Source organism: Micrasema longulum, unplaced genomic scaffold, assembly GCF_059751315.1.
Source record: "Micrasema longulum isolate JH-2025_06_02 unplaced genomic scaffold, ASM5975131v1 h1tg000284l, whole genome shotgun sequence".
Lineage (NCBI taxonomy): Eukaryota > Metazoa > Arthropoda > Insecta > Trichoptera > Brachycentridae > Micrasema > Micrasema longulum.
The window spans coordinates 913,351-936,245 of NW_028277488.1; the positions used below are offsets into that span (position 1 = coordinate 913,351).

A 22,895-nucleotide genomic window follows, 5' to 3' on the forward strand; every position below is an offset into this window, starting at 1 on the left:
TTGTACGTACTAGAGATGCGCCAAATATTCGGCAATTATTCGTATTCGGAATATTCAGCGTAGTTTTACATGTTCGGTATTCGGCATTATATTCGGTTTAAGTATTGTGTATTTACCGAATATTAAACTACTTATGGTGGACACCCATTAGGGAAGCGAATGGGACCGCAAGCAAATGGAAGTGTATTACTTTATTAAAAGCACCAATTCAGCGTTTTAATGGTAAAATAATATTTCTTTAATTATGTCTAGCCCGTTGATTCAAGGGTTAGCCCATAGAATTAAGAATCGTGTAGAAGGAGCGTAGAATCATATTTAAATACATCGGTCTGTGTTCAAAAAAACCTCCCATTTTGCCCCACTTTCACCGTGCGCATGTACGAAGTCACCGCGTAATGTTGCCAGATTGCAAAAAATATAATTATAACACTTATGTAAGATAATTATGTTTAAAAAAAAATCTAATTGTTAATTTCTCTGGAATTTTATTTTACACAACATAGTAGATAAAGAAAGGGTGATTCAATAAGAGTAATTGAATTAACGAACTTTGAACTTCAAAAAAATGAATCAATTTTTTTTTGACACGAAGCAGATATTTTTATGTCATGTTAAATAATATTTGATGCCATTATGTTTTAGAGTAAATTTAAATCAAATGTCTACCACGGCGTTGTTTAATCCGAGAGGTCCAATTTTTGTGAGTTCTCTCATAAGATTTGACTACCCTGGAACACTAACAAAAAGTCCATTTTGTTTTCTTTGACAATCTGACAGGTGGAAAAATAATTAAATTTTTAAGCAATGCATTTGCGAAATGCATTTGCTATTTACACATGAAATGTGATCCCATCCTGCTTGAAACAAGCAGTATTTCTACACTTTAAAACGACACAACACGGCATAGTTGAATTCAAACCGGGATTTGCGTACTGAGCGACGTCTGCAAATAAGTGAATGGTCAAAACGTGAAACTACTCCTTAAGGAGTAGTCGAGTCGCCTTCTGTTTGATGCGCGTATGCGATTTCTGGACTATTCTCAATTGAGATATATAATTATATGGGTCAGCTATTTTGAAGCGTGCGCTCCCATTTGCTTTCCAATTCGTACCGTGTCCCACATACTCTTAAATCATAGTAAGACTGAAGCTTGAAAATCATAATAAAAAAACGTTAAATCATATAATTAACATTTATTTAAAGTTTGAAGTATTTATCACTTCGCCAAGCGCCTATCGAACCTGTACAAACTTGTTCAGCGCGACAATCCACACGTGTAATGAACCGAATAATTCGGCGGAATATTCGCTTCGGTAATCGCGAAACGAAGTAATATTCGAATTCGACTCGTTTCGAAAAATCTGTATTCGGTGCATCTCTGGTACGTACCGTTAAATCGAGAGTAAAATATAAAGATTTTGGAAAAACGAAAAAAAAATACGTTCTCGATATCATTGTTAGTGTATTAACATATTACAACAGAGATGATGAACATTTGAGAGAAGGTAATATAGATGTCTAGGCATCGACAGGGCTTATGACTTGTCATTGGCTGATTTAAGTAGCACTTTACTCACTGTGTAACATTCACCATTCTGCCTATATTTGAACATCTATATTCCTTCAATTCTTTCAGATGTTGATGTTTGTGAAGTTAAAGAGCTGAAACCTTTATTTATGCGGGTGAGATTCTATTGATCTAATTGAATTATTTCACCTACATACTAGGCGACGCGCGACGCTTGAAATTTTATTTTTTTTATTTTCTATACTTCTTCATGGACCAGGTGGATTAATCAACAATATTGTACAACATTGTACAACAATATAAAATATTTTCATAACCTAATCAGTGCATGTGCTTACTCAAATGCATGTCGTGCTGGTTTTATATGTTTGTGCAACAACTATGGTGAAGGTGGATGGTGGGTTTTGCATGTTTGATTCATTGATGTCCTGACAAAGAGACGGGTACATCTCAAAACTGGTAGACATTTAATTTGGTAAAATGATTGACCACAAAGTTAATGCTTTAAATATCAATAAAATTTCATAAAGAAACTTAAATTAATGCTTCATTATAATTACCTGGGTAAGCACTAGTAAACGACTCTCCAGTCAGCTTGTGAACAGTTCTGCAGGAGTAGGCATGGAACTTCTCTGAAGATTCTGCAGAGCTGATGTGAAGTTCTCCGCTATTTAGAACTACGTATTTTCCATCTGCAAGAAAACCCACATATTAGTTACTATTGTAACACCATAATCTATCCGTAACCAGCGATCCTATTCTTAATTGCTCTCGCGGCCGTAGAAATCACTTTATCTCGTGTATTTTATACTTAAATACGCGAAACAAATGATTTTTCTAAGGCCGCGAGAGCGTTTGGAATACCAGCCCAGGGACGCATACAACACTACGTTGGCACTCTAATTGTAGTGGCCGACCGAAGTATCGGTTTTGGTTTCGGGCAAGAAAACGAGTTTCAGACAAAAATTGGCCGAAACTTCGGCGCAGCCGAAACCTGCAGTCGGAATGTGACGGATTACGTTTGGCTGTATTCGGATGGATTTTATATAACCTGTGACCTTTTATTGGTTTCGGCTTTCCGCCGGTGAGTATTGTCACATAAAGTTTATGCCTTTTATTTATTTGTGTATTTTATTTAATACTTATTTTAATGAACTCATAAAATTTAGCAATAAAACAGCCTAATTTTAGATGTTTTAAAGTGACTTTTAACTAACTTAATAAAGCATTTTAGCTTGAAAGTGAAAATTCTTTATGCAAGTTCATTGTAATTTATTACATAAATAAAAGACGAGTTATCATTTTATCCGCAAATTCGAGTATTATAAATTACTTAAATAAGTTAACAGAAGTTAAAATTCGGTCATGGTTTTGGCTGAAAATCTTGTTTCGGTCGGTCATTATCTAATTGCAGCGTTAATGGACCATTATTGTTACATGGAAGGTGGATGCGAATTATGTGGGTATGCATTAGTCATGTATTGTCACAAATTTTACATCCTTTGCACCCACAACCGCTGTTCTTTTCGCACCTCAGTATCCTTTGATCACCCGCCACATTAAGACCTCGTGTCGTGAATCATGCGTTTATTTCGTTGAACGTGTGGCGCATCATAATCTTTGTTTTCCACCAACCATCAGTGTTATGCTCTAGATCAAAGGCATTTCCAAGTTTTGGTGGTGCTCGCAAGTTACCAGTCAGACCACGAGAACGAAGATAAGGTTAGTGGCATATATTCCTAATCCATCTCATTTTCTGAGAATGTGACCAATAGACGCTGCATACCGCATATCGAGGATACTCACTTATTTTCATTTAAAAATAAATACAATCTACTCCGCTAAATAATATCGTTAAAGCCTAAGGGCTTTGGCTCCCGCTATTTTTTGCCCGCATGCACGTGGAAATACGTTTTCCCACCAGAAGGTAAGGTACTTAATGTTCAAGTGCCAGTCCACAAACATTGAAAGCATTCCTTCCACATATCTAAAAACCGTCTTAAAGACCGAAAGTCCATCTTTTGGTTACGCTCTTACAAAACAATGTTTTTTTAAATCAATGAACGAATTATTCTCTAAAAAATTCCAATTTCATAAACCGCGATTTTGATTGAATTTAACTTAAATGCTTTCATTGCTAACTGTTGCTCGTGTTGCCGTCATCTTTAGACGTACAGAATACAAATATGATTAAAAATTATAAAAAACGTAAAAAATCCCGACACAGCAAATTTCATTTAAATGCTATTTCTTAAAAAAAACGAACAAATTGGTTCAGTATTGGTGTGCTGAAAATAGAACAGCTGAACGTCAATTTTGTCGTTCAGTTGTTTTTTTTTGCTTAGTATTGGGAAGGCATTTGCGAGAGATCGACCAAAAAACAGTGCTAATAATTTATCGGAATTCCCATACACAGCCTACTTCGTAAATAATTTCTAAGAAAATTATTTTCAACCCTGAGAAATAAAACGTTTTTCCCCCATTATTTGAAGGACTCTTTCAAAAATAAAACAGTCGAATTAAACATAAATCCACTTCCACTTAAAATATTCCATTCCCGGAACAACGTCGGATAAAATATTTATGAATAATATAATTTAAGCGTACGAAGTTATTTTATGGGTATAATTTAAGGCTCAAAAATATGTTGATTGTTTGAGAAGGAGCCAATAAAATAGCAAACGTTCCCAGCGGAAAAACTTTGTTAAATAATATGTCAACTACAGAGAATCTATGGTTCCAATTTGGCAATTGGCCACAGTTTACATATCACGTCCCCACGTCAAGGGTGCCATAAGTAAAAAAAAACTATGTTTTCAGTTAAGTATGACATTTAATAGAATTTGAAACTGAGCAACTGTGCCAAACAGCCATAACTAAAAAAATCATTTTAACCGCATCCAGAGTGTATAATGGCACTCGCGTGATATTTTTATCTACAATCTTTTACGATTTGTCAAGACTGCCGTAATACAAAATGTGGGAGTCATATTTAATTCATTAAAAATCAAAATAAACAATTAATGATACCAACAATATTTTGAGTTTGTCCAAATTTTTGTAGACAAGAACTGAATTCAACTCCCTGGAGAGCTGTTTATATTTACATATTACAACAGAGATTAAGAACATTTAAGAGAAGGTAATATATAAGTCTAGCTACCCAGAATAAGATACCCAGTAAATTTATTTATTTATTAAAAGAAAACAATAATGCCCAGACTTTTGTGTACCCTTTTACAAAATGTTCTTCATTTCTGTCGTAATATATGAGTATTTATAACTCCCCAGGAGGCTTAATCCAGTTATTGTCTTCAAAAAATTGGATAGACTCGAAATATTGTGATAAATGATAAAACCAGCTGGTCCAAGAAGAAGCGTAATTTAAAAAAATATTTTCAGGCGTTGCCTAGTATCAAGGTAAAATAATTCTGTTATAATTTCAATCGCAGCAATAAAAATTTCAGCTTTTTAATTTTACAAATATCAACAGATGGAAGAATTGAAAAAATACGGATGTTCGAACATTGGCAAAGTGGTGAATGTCGCAGAGTGTGTTAAGTGGTCACTTAAACTAGCACTAACTATGCACAACACTCTTTCCTCTGTTGTTCTTGCTCTAACTATAATGCTTTTTTTTCATCTATAGATATATTTTACATGCCCCTTAATTTATTTAAAAATAAATTAAAACTCCTTATTTCTGGCTGCGATACGATCTCACTTACTATTTTATGATGCTTACACTTACACACACCTGAACACTTACTCTTACACTAATACACATAAACACACCCTTTTGTTGTAACACAATTTAATAATATCTATGATTCTTATTTAGAAACTTTGCTGGTTAAATGTTACTATATCATTGTCGACTGTTTGTTTCTTTAAAATAAATAAACCAACCAATGACAGTCATAAGCCCTGGAAATGCCTCGACTTCTCTATTTCCTTCTTTCAACTGTTCTCCATCTATGTTTTAATATATACTTATTTCTACCAAGGGGGTTAAATCCAGTTTGTGTCGATAAGAATTTTGATAGACTCAAAATATTTTTGATTTTTAAAGATGTTTTTCTTTGTTTAACGCATTTAGACTTGTGGCACTCTTGACCGGAAGGTGTGATATATTACGTATGCTGAGATGAACCACACACATAAATAAAAGATACCCAATCGAAACGGTAATAAAATGGTACGTTTGTGATATGATACGAGATTTGCATGTTGAAAACTATGCAATGAAAGAGTAAACAAGAAAAACAATACTCTGAATATGACACAACCGGTTATAAGATGGTTCAATTGTATTTAAGAGCTGGACAACAGTGCATCAGTAGCTCAATCACAAATAACCATCGACATGCTAATAAGCGACGCGATAACAATTTCTCACCATGGTTGATTATCGTATTCGCGATCACAACGGAAGATCCGTGAACACCTAATATTAAATGTCAAAATATTTACGTTTCGCGACGTAAAATCTTGCTGCGCAATCACATATTTGAATTTCACCGGTGTAAATATGGAAAATATTCCAAAACTGCTATTTTCATTTATTTATTTATTATTTATCATGCTATTTATTGCATTTCGCCAGCGTTTGGCAAGCCAAATGTCAAAAAAAGCAGTCGCCGTAGTAATTGTTATTTAATTTTCACCCTTTTTTATTAGATACTCTTTACTATTTTGCAAATGCAATATATTGTATTTTTTTAATAGTAAACGCTAATTTTTCGCCAATGAGCTTTATATATTTACAAGTTAAACAAAAAACAATCAGACACGAACGTTGACTTAGAGATTACACACGCGTTGACCTATGACTGCGATAACTTTAAATTGTTCATTGAGATCGCTCAAATGCTTAGCATGTTTTCTAGATATTTATTTCTGATTGAGCTACAGTACATCAGATCATCAATTAAATTGGGTTGATATTGTCGTTGGAGTACGTCATCACTATCACTATTTTCTCGATAGCAGAATGTGTCTAGAGTTCATATCACCTCGAAAATAAATTATTAAAAAATATGTTCCTTCAAAATTGCGACATGTTTGGTCTGATAATTACGACGTCAAGATTCGCAACCAAGTTTGTATTTGAATTTAAACGGTCGCAAACAAAGTTCAAAATTTACATAAATCGTGACGTATTAGGGGGCGTGGCCAATGCGATAAACTGTTTTCGTGAGAATTCAAAATTATAAATACAAAAATATTTTTTATGGTACTAATAAGTAGTATATATTTTTTTTAATCGGCAGTATTTCATAGACCCTTATTAATTTAAAATTAAAAAAAAAATATGATATGTCCCTAATACGAATGAAAGTGATGCCAATACCATAATTTTTATTTTTTATTATATAAGAAAGGGCACGAGAATAAAACATATAGAGAAGACAGAGACACTGTTATTTGCCGGTGTTTGTGTGAAAGATATAAAAACAAAATAAGAAATTCGTTAAATTAGTCAGTTATTGGCAGTAGGCAAGAGTGGATGCTAGTGATAAGAACAGCATATTTATGATTTTCTATTATGTCTCTACGTTTTATTTTTTTAATGTTGAGCTGAACCTTAGTTTATTATGTCTTTTGCTGCCGATAACACGATTTTTACATCACCGCTTGTAAAGGAATTTTGGAGCACAGCCTTTTAAAAGTTAACGAACGTCATTTGCCACGGACACAAAGTCATCAGATACGTCCGATAATTGAAGGTCGCCAGGACCCCGACTACAATGGAAAGTTATCATTTTTTTCAATTTTATCTACAAAGTAAAATGAAATTTTCGGTATAAAAAGCAGAAACATACGATTTTTTCTTCTAAGCATGTTTAATTATAGGTTACCGACGAATATACTTTTAATATTCATGCAAGCATACTCATTTTCGTACACAATTAATGGTTTTTATTTATAAACAGTCGAAGATAACTCTGTTAACTTCCTATTGTAATCGGGGCCAAGGGTCTGCGACGAATATTTATTGTGTTTAAAGCATATTCTAATGACTGGTTTTTACTTACTTATATCAGAGCTAGGATATATGTTGATGGAGCCATCTTGGATCCAAGAGCTGACCATCACAAACTCGCTGACGTACGATGGAAGTTGGCAGCGCAGCAAGGCGGAGTTACCACTGATGACGTATTCGTCGTAGACCTTCACTTCGTACCCTTCCTTGATCACTGTAAATAATGGACAACGCAATCCTAAAATTTTCGGAACTTGATTTACATTACAGGAAAAAAAATATAGCTACATACATCCATATTAAATGTTTTTTTTGTCCAAATACAAAAATAAACATCAAAAGTAAAATAAAATAGTTCAGGTTATACGTCATTCAAATGAAAATTGTCTACTCCACAAAATATTGTATTTGCTTTCACGTTATATTTACTTTTTTTTTTATTACAAGTCTTCAAAATGGAATGTCAAGTGAACGAAAGTGAGCATTTTGACACCTTCTTCTTTTTGCGTTCAACGGAGGGAATAAAGCTGCCAACGATGGCCACGATATTTGCACAGTATACGGTGAAGATTCCATGAATTACTGACTATTTTTTTATGAAATAATGAAGGAGAATTTATTATTATCTGATCGAAAACGTAATTAAGCATTTTCTGTTTAACACAATATATTATATTGTGCGGGACCTACATTATTACACCCAGGACTCAATAACAAAATCTGATGATATATCCAGTTAAACGATCTGGAGTACATTCACTTTATCTCCGTCATGGAGCATCGGGTAATACTTTAGACATATTTATAGTGAAGCTACATGACTAGGCTTGAAATAAAAATTCATATCTCTCCTCCTTTCCTTTTTCCTCTTTCCGCTTTTTTCCTTTTTCCCATTGAGTAATAGTTTTGATTTAAGGTAATTTATAAACAAATACGTTTATTTCTATTTTTATATATTTTTCACTTTTTAATCTTTTTTTTTTTTCTATTGAATATGTTCTGTAACTTGAATTATAAAAATAAAACTTTTATTTTATTGGTTGGTTGGAAGAAATTGCCATTTGGCAATAAGCCCACCAATGTACAAATAACATTATGTACAAAAAGTTAAATAAATAAATATATAAAACATTTAAGTTTGTAAGTGTAAATTTTATATTTTTTAAATATAAAAAACAAATAATACATACATTTAAAAAAAAATAAAAAAATCACTAAATATCTACACTATACTATGAAAACAGGAGGGTGTAAAGAGGAAAATAAAGTGTGGGGAGAAAGGAAAAACCCAAATATTCAGGAAGGGACATTTCATACGTGACTTGAATGTAAATAAAGAAGAGGCGTCTCTGAATATATGTCTGTCTCACCAGCCCTCACGTGCACCTCCCTGGAGACGATGGCGCCCAGCTGGCTGCTCAGGCGGCAGCGGTAGCCGGCGTGGTGCACGTCCCGGCGCAGGCGGTCTGCCGGGAACGGGGGGAAGTGCAAGGTCCCGTTGGGCAGCGCCTCGCGCAGGCCGCGCGCCGCGGTCAGCGCCGACCCGTCCGCCATCACCCATTCCACCTAAAGGCAAAATGTTTTTTTACTATCTTTTAAAAAAATATTTGCACCAATATACTCGGACATATAACTAAAAAATTAAAACGCATTGCTAACTCCACGAGGCCAAGAGCCCTGTGTTGAGTTGGGATACAACGTAATGGAAAGTGAAAGCAAGCATATTAATAAACAATATCAAATATATGCAATATTTCGCAGCAGTCTCCTACAATGGTCTCTTCCCTAAGACAAAATCCAAATTTGTACATTTCTCCTGAAAATGGCTTTCGTTTTAGAGAAGTCGATATGTTCATCCGGGACACTCTTGGGCCGCAATAGAGGAGTTTCTTGAGCAAAAGTTATACGTGTTTTTTGGTGTTAAATGAATCAATAGTAAAATATACAAATTACAACAGGGATGGAAAATACCCTAAATGAGGGATATAGAAGTCTAGGCATTTACAGGGCTTATGACTGTGTAACATTCACCATTTTGCCTATGTTCGAACATCCATATTTCTTCAATTCTTCCATTTGTTGATTTTAGTGAAGTTAAAGAGCTAAAACCTTTATTGTTGCGTAGAGATTCACCTGACTGAATTATTTCACATATGTACTAGGCAACGCCTGAAAACAATTTTTCAATTTTAAAAATGGAAGAATTGAAGAAATATGGATGTTCAAACATAGGCGAAATGGTGAATGTTACACAGTGTGTAAAATGGCTACTTAAACCTGCCAATGATAGGTCATAAGCCCTGTAAATGCCTAGACTTCCATATTCCCTTATTTAAGGTATTCTCCATCCCTGTTGTAATTTGTTAATCTTAATGACTTCCGAGGAGGTGAAATCCAGTCTTTTGTCTACAAACATTTGGACAAACTCAAATATTGTAGTAAGATATACTGTTGCGCGTGATGGCCACCCAAAATGAAGTTTGATTACTTATTGTCATCTTTAGATCAATTTTCCAAGCATTGCTCATCCCTCCCCCGCCCCTCATCATCGTCGTAGTACTCAAAATACCGTCAAAATCACTAATTCACCCGTGATTATTATGATGTGATCCATACTAAAATTTAGTTTGTAAAAAAATAACACTCCCAAGTTGATCTAAATAAATTGCTTATAACTCACTCTTATTTTCAAAGTTTTCAAACTTTATTGATGACAAAACGAGTAAAAAATCGTGGTATTACTACATTATTTTTACTTTTATTATGTTCGAGGACTACTGTGGCTTTGCATCATTTTGGAGCAATTTAATAGTAATACATTCAAGTTTCCTCTCAAACATGAACATAGTACACGCTTCACATCTAATGATGGCTTGGTAGTACCGAAAGTATGCAATACGTATGGAAATAGAACTCTCAAATATTAGTTCCTAGCATTTTTAATTTATTGCCGAAAGAACTTAAATTTAACACTTATTGTAACAAGATCAAAATAAGAGAGTGGCTACTCGATCAAAAGTTTATATATGAATAGTAGCTTATGTGTAAATATTTTTATTTTTTAAATATTTTCTTGTATTTATAAAATAAGTTTATATATTATTATTTGTAAAAACATGTTTATTCGGATCTTTCCGGCTGTTAATTTTTATCTGTTATTCATTGTTTTTATAAATGTAAATAATATTATTAAGTTAAGCTACAGATAGTGGCTTGGTGGGATTTTAGTTTTGGTAAAAATATAACAAGTGATTTTTTTTTTTAAATTTTAAATATGTATAATTATACTATTAAAAAAAATACATATAATTGCATGTAACTATTTCTGTTACTCACTATTATGGTCGTCTTATAATGATTGTGTGAGGCATATTATAACTTTAACTTTTCCTCTTATATCATTTTATCTTGCCTTTATTAATGTATTCCTGTTGAATTACCAAATTTAAAAATAAATAAACTTGCTTGCATTTATGTTTTTTTTAAGGATTTTATTTTTAGTCAGAATTGAGCTCTTAAGTCGCAAATATGAAAACTATTAAATATGGAAAAATCTATATTGAAAATCGAAAGAAAAAAGACTGTCACAACACTATTGTATTATTATTATTATTATGGATAACTTATACAGCGCCATTTTCGTAATAATACCTCAAGGGCGCTTTACATAGTGATTATATTGTTAAATTAATATAATTGAAGCTTTTAAATTTGTAATTTAATTAAAACAATTAATATTGTTGTCACATGCTACGGATTAATTCAAATGATTTAAAGAACAAGTGGGTTTTAAGTTTATTCCGAAACATCACTTCACTTTCACAGCCTCGCACCTCTATCTGTCAAAAGTTTTTTTTTGTGTCTAACTTTTACGACTGTTTTTATTTTTATTTTTTAAAGTATAATCTACGGTGAAAAATGTTAAAGTCAATAGAATATAACCTAAAGATAAATATATTCGATAAAACCTTGCATATAACAAAAGCAAAGTACAAATAATTTACAACTAAAAAAATCTGTTAAAAGTAAATTCTTATATTGCTAGTTCAGAAATTGTATTTTAAATTTGAATGCTCATAAAGCAGAGAAAAGAGAGAGTAGGGGCTGAACTATACCATGTCTTCCCCTTTTATATATTTTTTTGGTATCTATTCCCATCTTCTGTATTCATAATAAATATGAATGTAAAATCTGTAATTAGTTTTACTTCTGTCAATTGTTTTTTTGTACCCCGTGTTTATTAAAAGTACTGTTTTATTTCCATAATAAATTAATTAATTTATCTTAAGAACCAACAAAACTTTTAATAACAAAAACTATATCCAAATTTATCAAGAGCATATCAGGTATAAATTATTATGAAAATAAAACTTTGTTATTAGTGGTGTCTATATTGGACAAATATCGCGAAATCTTAAAACTAGGCTGAGCGAACACTGCCGTTGCCTGAGCAATAATAATTTCTCGGAATTATATAATAGATAGTAACCACTCATTTCATAATCATACCCTAAAACTCCTGCACCAAGTAAATAACAAAGGCAGTAATATGAATAATCTAGAAATAATAGAAATTCACAAAAAATTAAATTCTGAGAATAACCTAAATTATAATCACATATTTAATCACCCCTCGCCTTTATTGACTATGTTCTCTTTGCGACTCCCCTCACCCCACTCACCCTCTTGGACCCACGTCTGTTAACACTCCCTTAGCCGAGCGATGTCTTCCCACACATTAAATTTTAGACTTAATTATTGTAGCTTCCACTTATGTGCTAAATTTTAAGCAATAAATTCTACTTTATGTCCTGTCCCACATTGATCATGTTTTCATATCTGTATTTTAGATAACTATCCATTCATATGATAAGACCTTAGATAAGTGGAATAAAGCCTCCCTGCTCTAAGTTCAACTGATTAATTTGTGTATTTTTTGTGTAAATTCTATGTCATTGTGAACAATATTCTGTGTTTACTATATTAGTTTTATATCACCCATCGATCGGAGGAGTGCTCTCCTGAAACTGTAGTAGTGTTCTTGTAAAAGAATAAAAATTGTGTAACACTAATAACAAACGAATCATCGACAGTCCCAGTCAGCTCAGATCCCAACTAAAATTTCACTTTTTTAGACTATCATACCCTCAATTTCAAATCTGGAAATATAATTTATCACTTAAGTTTAGTTAGAATGTAAGTTTAGATATACAATTGTAAAGCGCCCTTGAGGTGATTTTTTACAAAAATCGCGTATATAAATCAGCCAAATATTATATTATTATTATTAAAGTTTTATTTTCATAATAATTTAAAATGAAGTGTTACGAAGTGAATGCCGAATTAAAAATAACATATCAGGTATGTTTAAACAATGACGGTTATCCACCATTGTGGAATGATCGGAAATCAGAAAAACAGCATTATTATCCAGTCTCTTTTTTTAATCAAAAACTTTCTTCCGAAAATTCTAATGTATGAAGCCTAAGTAAGTAAAATTCAGTTGATATTATATTCTAAATATGTACTGCGTACAAAACGTTTTTAACAACTTGGTTAATGTAGATGGATACGGATTGTTGCATTGTTTAGCCGATAGTCGTTTGGAAGTAATGCAATAAATAACTTCGCAAACAAACCACTTTCACACGTAAAACATTTGTGTAGGTAACTCTAAATCAGATGAGAAAGTGAGCAGTTACCTGTTACGTGATTTTTGAACAAATGTTTCGCCTGGCCAAAGTAATGGTTCAGTAAAGCAACCACAGGGGTTATTTATAGAGCGAGAAGGGGTTAATAGGGAGAGATTCCCTACAACCCTTATTAGGCGCTTTAGTCTATGGAGGCCTTACTGGCCGAGGGTAACTTTTGGCAGAGTAATCAGAAAGTATTTAAACTTCAAGCAAATTCAGCCACCGCCGTGGTAGAAATTGATTCAAGTTTTTTTGCAAGAACAAAAGAATGTTATAATTAATTGTGTGCTTAGTTGAAAAATGCTGTTTTTTTTTATTTCAATTTAACTGTTTATACAGAGTATGGAAAATTGCACAAGTACTTTTTTCTTCATTATTATTAAATAAAGTCTTTATTGAAATATGAACACGTTTTAATATAAAACAATATTATTTTACATTAAATATTATTTATCCCATATATAAACTATCAATTTATATTGAAATTTGTTGCGACACAAGGGGAAAACATTTTTGAGAAGAAAATACGGATGTCTTGGCATTTACAAAGATTATGAACAATATGATAATTGGGTATTTAAAGTGGCTTTTTTACACACTGTGTTACATTCACCATTCTGCATATCTTTAAATATCTACATTTCCTTAACTATTTTATCCGTTGACTTTTTGAGGTCATAAGCTCTGTATATGCTTAGATATCCTATTTTATCCTATATAACTATGAGAAATAAATATCGTGACCTTACAAGTCAGAATTTTCAAAGTTTTTACTTGGTCACAAATTATTTTTTTCGATATTTAGTTGCCTTTGATTTAAAGTTTCCTTTGTTTAGCAATTTATTGTGTAAAAATGGAAGTGTTTTGATATTGTCAATATTTACTGTAGTAGATGTTTATAGACTTACTTGATCAATATACAATTATTAAGTAGTCTTGTTTTTTTTTCAGTGAAAGATAACATCCAGTACTCAAACTTGGTGAAAAAATATCAAAATTGCGAAAAATGGATAGAACTAGTTTTACTTGTGAGCTCACAATATGTGAAATGGAAAAAAAATATACGGCGTATATCAGTGCATTACGTTACCCTGTCTGCAATTGAAGGAAATAAGCTACGATTTTCATATAAAGTCTTCTGTTTGACTCGCTTAAGATTTCCTAGCAGAACTTCGCATATTGGTAAGCTAAGCTTCCACTTATTTTATTCACTTCTATTCCTCCACTACGCCTGTGCCTGCGGTGAACACAAGGACTTGTTCTTCGTCTCAAGAAGGAAACACAAATTGAATTTCAGCTTTGAACTCTAAGTAGTGAGAACAGGTTGTGACGTTTCAATAGATGCATTTTGATCGTCTGTTCTTATCTTATATTTACTATTTATTCATTGACTTCCTAGAGGCGACTAATATTGAGAATAACCATGTTTAAAGTTAGACCAAATTTTGTAGACCAGGACTGGATTCAACCCCCTAGAAAGCAGTTAATATTAAAATATAACAAAAGACACGAAGAACATTATATAAAAGGGAATATAGAAGTCTAGGCATCCACAGGGCTTATGAATTGTTATGGCTGGTTTAAGTGGCCACTTTACGCACTGTGTAACATTCACCATTCTGCCTGTATTTGAACATCTACATTCCTTCGGCTCTTCTATCTGTTGACGTTTGTAAAGTTAAGTTTTCAGGCTTTGCCTAGTATGCAGGTGAAATAATTCAATCAAATGAATCTCACCCGCAACAATACAGGGTTCAGCTCTTTAACTTCACAAGAGCCGAAGGAATGTATATGTTCATATAGGCAGAATGGTGAATGTTATACATTGTGTAAATTGGCTACTTTAACCAGCCAACGACAAGTTATAAGCCCTATGGATGTCAAGACTTCTATATTCCCTTTTGTATACTGTTCTTCGTGTCTTTTGTTATATTTTAATATTAACAGCTTTCTAGGGGGTTGAATCCAGTCCTTATCTACGAAATTTGGTAAAATTTTAAATATAGTTAATCTCAATATTTTAGCCTTTAAGAAATCGATGAATAAATAATGAATATAAGAGGAGAACAGACGATCAAAATGCATTTATTGAAACGTCAAAACCTGTTTTTGCTATTTACTCACCACATTTGAAGGGGTTTTTTTTAAAAGAAATATTACCGCTTTTATAATTTACCCAATTTTTTAAATTTTGGTGGCCATTTTCAACGAATTATAAATAACTATCTATTAAAAAATGGAAATCAAGTTGGAATAGAGTGAGGCTTGAACCACGGACCTCTGATCCATGAGTTTGTAACGCTAGCCACGGGTCCACAATCCGACTAATGTAAAGCTATCTATTGTGTAATTTACACGTCCTTTTTTACCGCTCCCGTAAAATCAAGTTACAGTTTTTGATGAAAAGATATTTTCATTTTACTTATTAGTGTTCATTATTTTATTAATAATTATATATATGTACGCGAAAGTATGTGCATTAGTGTATGCGTATATGTTCATGTGTATATATATATGCATGTTCATGTGTGTATATATGTATGTATTTATGTATGTATGTATGTATATATATGGATGTGTGTGTCTATGTATTTGTCTGTGCATTAGTTTATGCGTATATGTTCATGTGTGTATAAATATGTATATATATATATGCATGTTCATGTGTGTATATGTATGCTTGTATGTGTATGTATGTATGTATGTGCATGTATGTGTATGTATGTATTTATGTATGTGTATGTATGAATGTGTATGTATGTATATATATATGGATGTGTGTGTGTATGAATATGTATTTATGTTGTATGTGTACATTTATATGCATTTTTTATTTTTTTTATTGTTTTATATATACTTACTATTTCTTCTTCTTCTCTTTTTTCCCTATTTTCCCATCCCACTTCTTTTCAACCCTAGCGAACTGAATATTTTGTTTTTTTATATTTTTGTTCCAATATAAAACCCATAATTGGTCTTGTTATTTGTTGTTATTCTTTATGTATTGTTTATAACTATGACTGTGTCGGTTTAAAAAAAAAGCTCTGTCTAACAAAAATACAAATGTATCACCACATACACCTGAAGGTGTGTTCTTTTATAAGAAGTATTATTCGATCTATTGTGATTGTTATTTGATATTTTTCTAGGAAGTTTTACATTCTGGTAAAAAAAAAAATACATTTTACGAAGAAGGATCGATGAAGAGTCATTTTGTACTTATTTTTATGTTTAAATATTTTGTAAGATAATAACATTTACAAAGGCTATAAAAAAATGGATAGTGGAGCTAGGTAGAAGTAAAATGGATTGTCTCATTCGCCCATACCAATATTGAATCAACTGCTCCACAAGTGTATAGCTTATGTTAGGTTTTTGTTGTTTTCATTGTGTGTTTTGTAATATAAATAATATAGATGTATATAAATACCTTGTTTTTAAAACTGTCTGAATATTTGTTAATTATCTTCGTTTTTTTATGTTAGTCTTCTTTGTTGATTCTCAAATGTAATTGAAAAAAAAGTGTATTGTTAAGTGTCCTCGGCACGGGAAACCCCAGTGAGGTCACATTATTTTTATTATTAATTATAGTTTGTAAGCAAAAAATATGAACAAATAAATAAATGAAAAATAAATACCAATGCAAAAAAAATATAAAAATAATTTTCTTTTGAAATCTATTAAGTTGGAAATGGACTGTATTATCCTTGGGGCGAATAATGATCTCGAACGTTCCCTATTCTGAAGGAGGGTGATTGATGGGTGTTACGTTTGTGTCTTCAAAGGAAACTTACTAAACACCCTCGCGCTTATTGTGTTTCACAACTGACTTAAACATGTTTAACAGTATATTTCAGCAACACGCTCGAATATTATCCGAGTAAGAAGTTGGAAAGTTCGTTCTGAAATAAACATCTGCACTGATTGAGTTTTGTATTTAAGTCATAGAATTAAAAATAGTCCAGAAGGAGCGAAGAATCATATTTGAATACATCGGACTGTGTCCGAAAATTCCCCCACTATGCCCCACTTTGGCCGCGCGCATTTGTGATGTCGCCGCGCAATGTTGCACGATGGGAAAAAATATATTCATAACACAAATGTAAGGTAAATAAAAACAATCGGTTAATTTCTCTAAAATTTTATTGTGCTCGCGGAAATATTGATTGAAACAACATATTAGATAAGTAAAGGGTCATTAAATAAGAGTAATTAAATCAATTAACTTTTAACATAAAATATTTTAAAAAATATTACTTCACATAAAACGGATATTTTTATATCATGTTAAATAATATTTGATCTTTTCAAGATAATGTCGGTCAAATGTCCACCACAAAGTTGTTCAATCCGAGGTCCAATTTTCATTAGTTCCCTCATTAAGTGAGCAAAGTAGAGTAAACAAATTTACTACACTGGCAACAATAACGAAATGTTCATTTTCTTTTCTTCGACAATTGGACAGATGGAAAAATACTTCAATTTTTAAATTATATGTTTACTACTTACACATTCATTTGCTAATTACAATGAAATGTGATCCCATCCTGTTTCTTTAAGATCCTAGCAGTATTTCTATACTTTAAAGGGACACATTACGGCATAGTTGAATTCAAATCAAGAGTTGCGTACTGAGCGACGTCTACAAATAAACTGATGGGTCAAAAAGTAAAACTACTCATTAATGAGTAGTTTAGTTGCCTTCTGTTTGATGCTCGTATGTGGTTTCTGGACTATTCTTAATTCTATGATTTAAGTAAAAAAAAATTGGAAACACTTGTATTATCTATTTTCTTACGCACGACAATGTTTGATTTTGGGTTATTTACTGTTTTTTTTTTCAATTTTATGGTCATATGCTTTTGTAATTAAGTACTAAGTCTCTTTGAAAACGGCCTACATGTTTTATCTATGGTTTTGAAATTTTCAAAATATTTGAACTTTTAATCAAATTGTCCGCTTTGAAAATCCTAAGAAACTGCACTCTCACTACTAGTATTGCCAAAAAAAATAAAATTATACATAATAAAAGCCTGAAACCTGAAAAATTAGAAATTCTCGAAATAAATACACTTAAAAATAAGCTTGACGTAGAATAACATAATGAACAGATAACACACGTGCATTATCCATTACTATACCCATTGTAATATTTTTACTAATTACTTTTTACCCTTTGTTTTTCAGAAATTATAATGAACAAAAATCACACTCACGAAGGATGGGACACTAAAAATAATATAAATAAACAATACTTAAACTTTAAATATATTTCAACAGAGAGGGAAAACATTGTTGATAAGGGAATATGGAAGTCTAGGCATTAACAGGGCTTATGCCCTGTCATGACCTCTCATTGACCCACATAATAAAGGTTTCAGCTCCTTTACTGCACAAAAGTCAACAGATGGAAGAGTTGAGGAAATGTGGATGTTTAAACATGAGCAGAATGGTGAATGTTACACAATGTGTAAAATGGCCACTTAAACTAGCCAATGAAAGGTCATAAGCCTTGTAAATGCCTAGACTTCCATATTCCCTTATCAACAATGTTTTCCCTCTCTGATGCAATAAATTTAAATATGAATAACTCCCTAGGGAGGAAATCCAGCCAGTCTGCAAGCATTTGGACATAGTCAAACATTGTTGAATACTTAAACTGATTAAAATAGCATAATATCAACTCATTAGTTAACCCGATTATTTTTTTTAATGATCCTTAGATAAAAATAATTTTATTTAATTTACTTTTAATTTTGACCTCCCTATCCTTACCTTTGTTTTGTTTAAATACATTGAACTCCTTAATAAAGATACCAGTCTCGAAGATGTCGCCAAAGCGATGAAACCGGTCACTGGATATTTCAAGTGAATTAAAGTATCACTCGTAATAAACTATTATGCATACTACGGTGATGGTAAATATGATATTGAATTGTGTTATTTGCATGTTGGCGTTGTGAGTGTCCTGACGAAGAGATGAACACGTCTTGAAAGCGGTAGATACTAAAGTCGGTAAGTAGTTGTATACTAATATTTACAAATATTATTTACCTAAAAGTCCTTTACTCGTAATGTCTAAATAAACATCTTGGATATGCTTGTTAAGAAATACTATTTTTATACTAAAATGCCTTTAACAAAACGATAGATCTCATTTGTTTTTATATAGATATGTATTCAAAATATAATTATGAAAAAAAAGGTTATTTTTATTAACCATTTTTTTAAAGATTTCAAAAGTGAAATCAAGGTATATATGTATATACAATAATACTTGGCTATCTCAAAACGGACTTTTGTTAACTTTAAATAACATATATCCTGTAAACTGCATACCTAAATAAAACAGGGACACTTCGAGTTTGAGTAGCGTCTATCATCTTGTTAACCTTAATTATAAGTTAAGGAATGCTATCTTTGTTTAGTATTTTATCGTTTACTTTTTGTGCTGTAACATGTTCACAATTGCCATACTTACCAGTTCTTTGCTCAACGGATTATTATTGTGTTTTTCAAAATTATTTTTATTGTTAACTTTTTTAAATCATTCTTATGTTGTTGAAATTCCACTTGTCAATGCGTTTTGAAGCTATAAGACTTTTTGGGATGTTAGCTATCATATTTTGTTAATGTTATCAATTATCAAATATCTCAATTTAGTAAATGGGGTCTAGAATTTCAACCGTCCATGCGCTCGGTAGCTGCAAGACTTGTTGTTGTCTTACTTCTATTATTATAAATTTGCTTTTCATTTCGGTTTTAAAATATCACTTAAGCTTTAAACTTCACTGTAAAAAAAATGTAAATAGGGCTAGATTTCTTACTGTCAATGCGCTCTGTAGCTGCAAGACGTGCTGTTATCTAGCTCCTATATATCATAATTGTTATATATCATAATTGGAGACGAGGACCTAGAATCCCAACCGTCCATGCGCTCTGTAGCTGCATGACGTGCTGGGATATTTGTTTATTGTACAGCGCCCTTGAGGTGATTTTTACAAAAATGGCGCTATGTAAATTATCCAAACATATATATATATATATATATATGACCACTATTTTACAGATATGAAGAGATTCCACGACCTTATTTTTTACCTCGAGTATCTATTTGGCCAGCCTGTATATAAATTTCTTTATTTAATATTTTCTTTCCTTGTTTCCTCTTTCTCTCTCCTTCTAAAATCATTAAGTGGTTCCAAATTCCTCATCTTTAAACATGTATAACATAATGTAGTTTTATTTGAGTTTAAATATGCAAGCCTTATCTTCCATTTAAAAAGTACGTCTTATTTCTAAATTATTAGGTTTTTCGTATTAATTTTTGACCAACTTTTCTTTTGACCAGTTAAATATTTAGCAAGCAGGAAAATATTGCTTTCAACAACAAGTCAGCCAAAGAGCTTATTGTTTGTGCTAGAATATTTAAATAAATATCATATTACAATCACAGATTTTTTAATACTGAACTAAAATAGGGAAAAGGAACATTTAGTTCTGCTATCAGTATTTTTTTCCTATTCATCTCTTTAGGGTTGGTCTACTGAATACAGTGTAGTGACAGTTGAAAAATTGGGTGTACTAAAAATAATTCATGAATATACTGAAAAGTTCGCTCTTTTCAGGATCCTTTCACAATCATTACTAGCTTGTGAATTGTACCGTGTTACAGACACCAATTGAATACACTATTTATTTGTAATGGGTATTTTTTGTTGTTGTGATGTAACTTTCGATCAGTTAGACTGTATCTTGTCAAACTAATGATATTTTTTTTTTCATTTTTGTTCATACTCAAAATAATAATATAACGCCTTACATTATTTGAACAACGATTGCAAATTATGAAAAATAACTTTGAAAATAAGTTATGTAATAACTTATATTTACAAATGAGTTATTACTTTAAAAAGTACTCGGTACACTTCCAGTTATTTATTTGACCAATTAACGCTTTCACCGTCTAATGGGCATCTTCAGACTGATGGAGGATAATTGATATAAAACGAAATATTATCGTAAGTATAGGTATATTTAAAAATAAGTTGAAAAGGATACAATACGCAATATTTCAATGGAACAGAGTGTGACAAACTATTGAAACACGTGTTGGCGGTATACTTTAAGAGAAGATTATATTATATGAAAAATATTTATTGTTTTATTACAATGTAAAAGGTCCAACTAAGGGGGCTAAGTAGGGTAAGTTTTTGAATTCTATCTGCTGATTTATTAAAATTCTATCGCTTTTATTTTTTATCTTATTTATTTCAAAAATTTCCAATCTATCTAACTTTTGACCTTAATGTCCTATATGTAAAATTTTTTGATTTGTCAAAATTATGTTTTAATTTATTTAAATGTGATGCATATTTTGATATGTCGTTATTAAATCTATGTGAAGCTAAATGTTCTTTCAGTCTATATTCAATTGCTCTCCCGCTTTGTCCTATATATGAACCAGTACAATTACAAATCAATTCATATATCCTGCTTTTTTCAAATTAAGTTTCATTTTATAATAAAAAATCTTTTAGCCAAACATTAATTAATAGTTAAGATCAGGTCAAAAAATTTACAAGAATTTGTCTCACTCTGTTCCATTGAAATATTGCGTATGGTATCTTTTTCAATTTATTTTTAAATGTACCTACACTTACGATAATATTTCGTTTTATACAAATTATCCTTACACTGTATAATATTTACTAGTCTGAAGATGCCCAATAGACGGTGAAAGCGCTTATTGGTCAAATAAATAAGTGGAAGTGTACCAAGTATTTTTAAATCAATAACTTATTTGTAAATATAAGTTTTTTTTTTTTTTTTAAGAATTAACGGTACAAGTACCTTTTACATTACATACATACATAAGTATTTACAGTGGAGTATATTCAGTAACAACTTTTTCAATGCTTACTAAGAAAGAACATAATTAAAATATTGATTCCACACTAAAATGTTTTACAAGTAATTGTTTATAAGCTGGAAATTTCAATAAAAATATGTCACCTAAATCCGAATGTTTATTACCCAGCGCATGTAGACAATTCAGTACTGAATTGCTAGAATATATTTAAATATGATTGTTGCAGTGATGACTGGTACTTTAAAACCAATGAGGGCCAAAATTTCAGGGTTGTCCAATACTGAATTAACGATTTTAAATAGAACTAATAAATCATTAATAGTTCTCCTGTCCCTTAATTTAATCAAATTTTATATATTTAATAAATAATCATAGTTACGAAATTCATTACGTATTCCTAATTAAAAATTAACATATCTCAAAAACTTATTCTGAACTCTTTCTATGGTAATTTGGTGAGAGGCATAAGTTATTACATCAATACAATGGAATTCCATTAAGAATTGTTAATAAATAATTTAAATTGAAAATAAGTGTTCAGTTTGCCAAATGTATGAGGCTTCGTAAACCACGAAGATTGTAAAAAATATAGTTTATTGTGTATGCACTAAATTGATAGAATTCCCCATTAAAATCATTGAGGTACATATATAACTATAGTAAACATGAGCGTTCAAAATATGTTCCCTCAACCAGCGACCAATTGACATACATACATATGTTTGATAGAACAGACTTGAGTCTGTTGCGAGCATTCCCCGGCTACTTTTCTCTCAGTAAAATGCCTATATGTACGTTTAAATACTGCACAAATCG

The 22,895-nt window shown here is 31.5% G+C and overlaps 1 protein-coding gene across 1 annotated transcript in view; it reads right to left on the bottom strand.

Annotated features, from left to right (window-relative positions):
* Positions 1-22,895, bottom strand: part of Dscam4 (Down syndrome cell adhesion molecule 4) — a 226,023-nt gene that overhangs the window by 182,301 nt on the left and 20,827 nt on the right. Inside the window, exons 3-5 of the mRNA XM_088224468.1 lie at positions 8,885-9,080; positions 7,567-7,728; positions 2,089-2,220 (exon numbers count right to left, since the gene is read on the bottom strand). Of these exons, the coding sequence (XP_088080594.1) occupies positions 2,089-2,220; positions 7,567-7,728; positions 8,885-9,080 (490 nt within the window). The remainder of the gene's footprint in view (positions 1-2,088; positions 2,221-7,566; positions 7,729-8,884; positions 9,081-22,895) is intronic.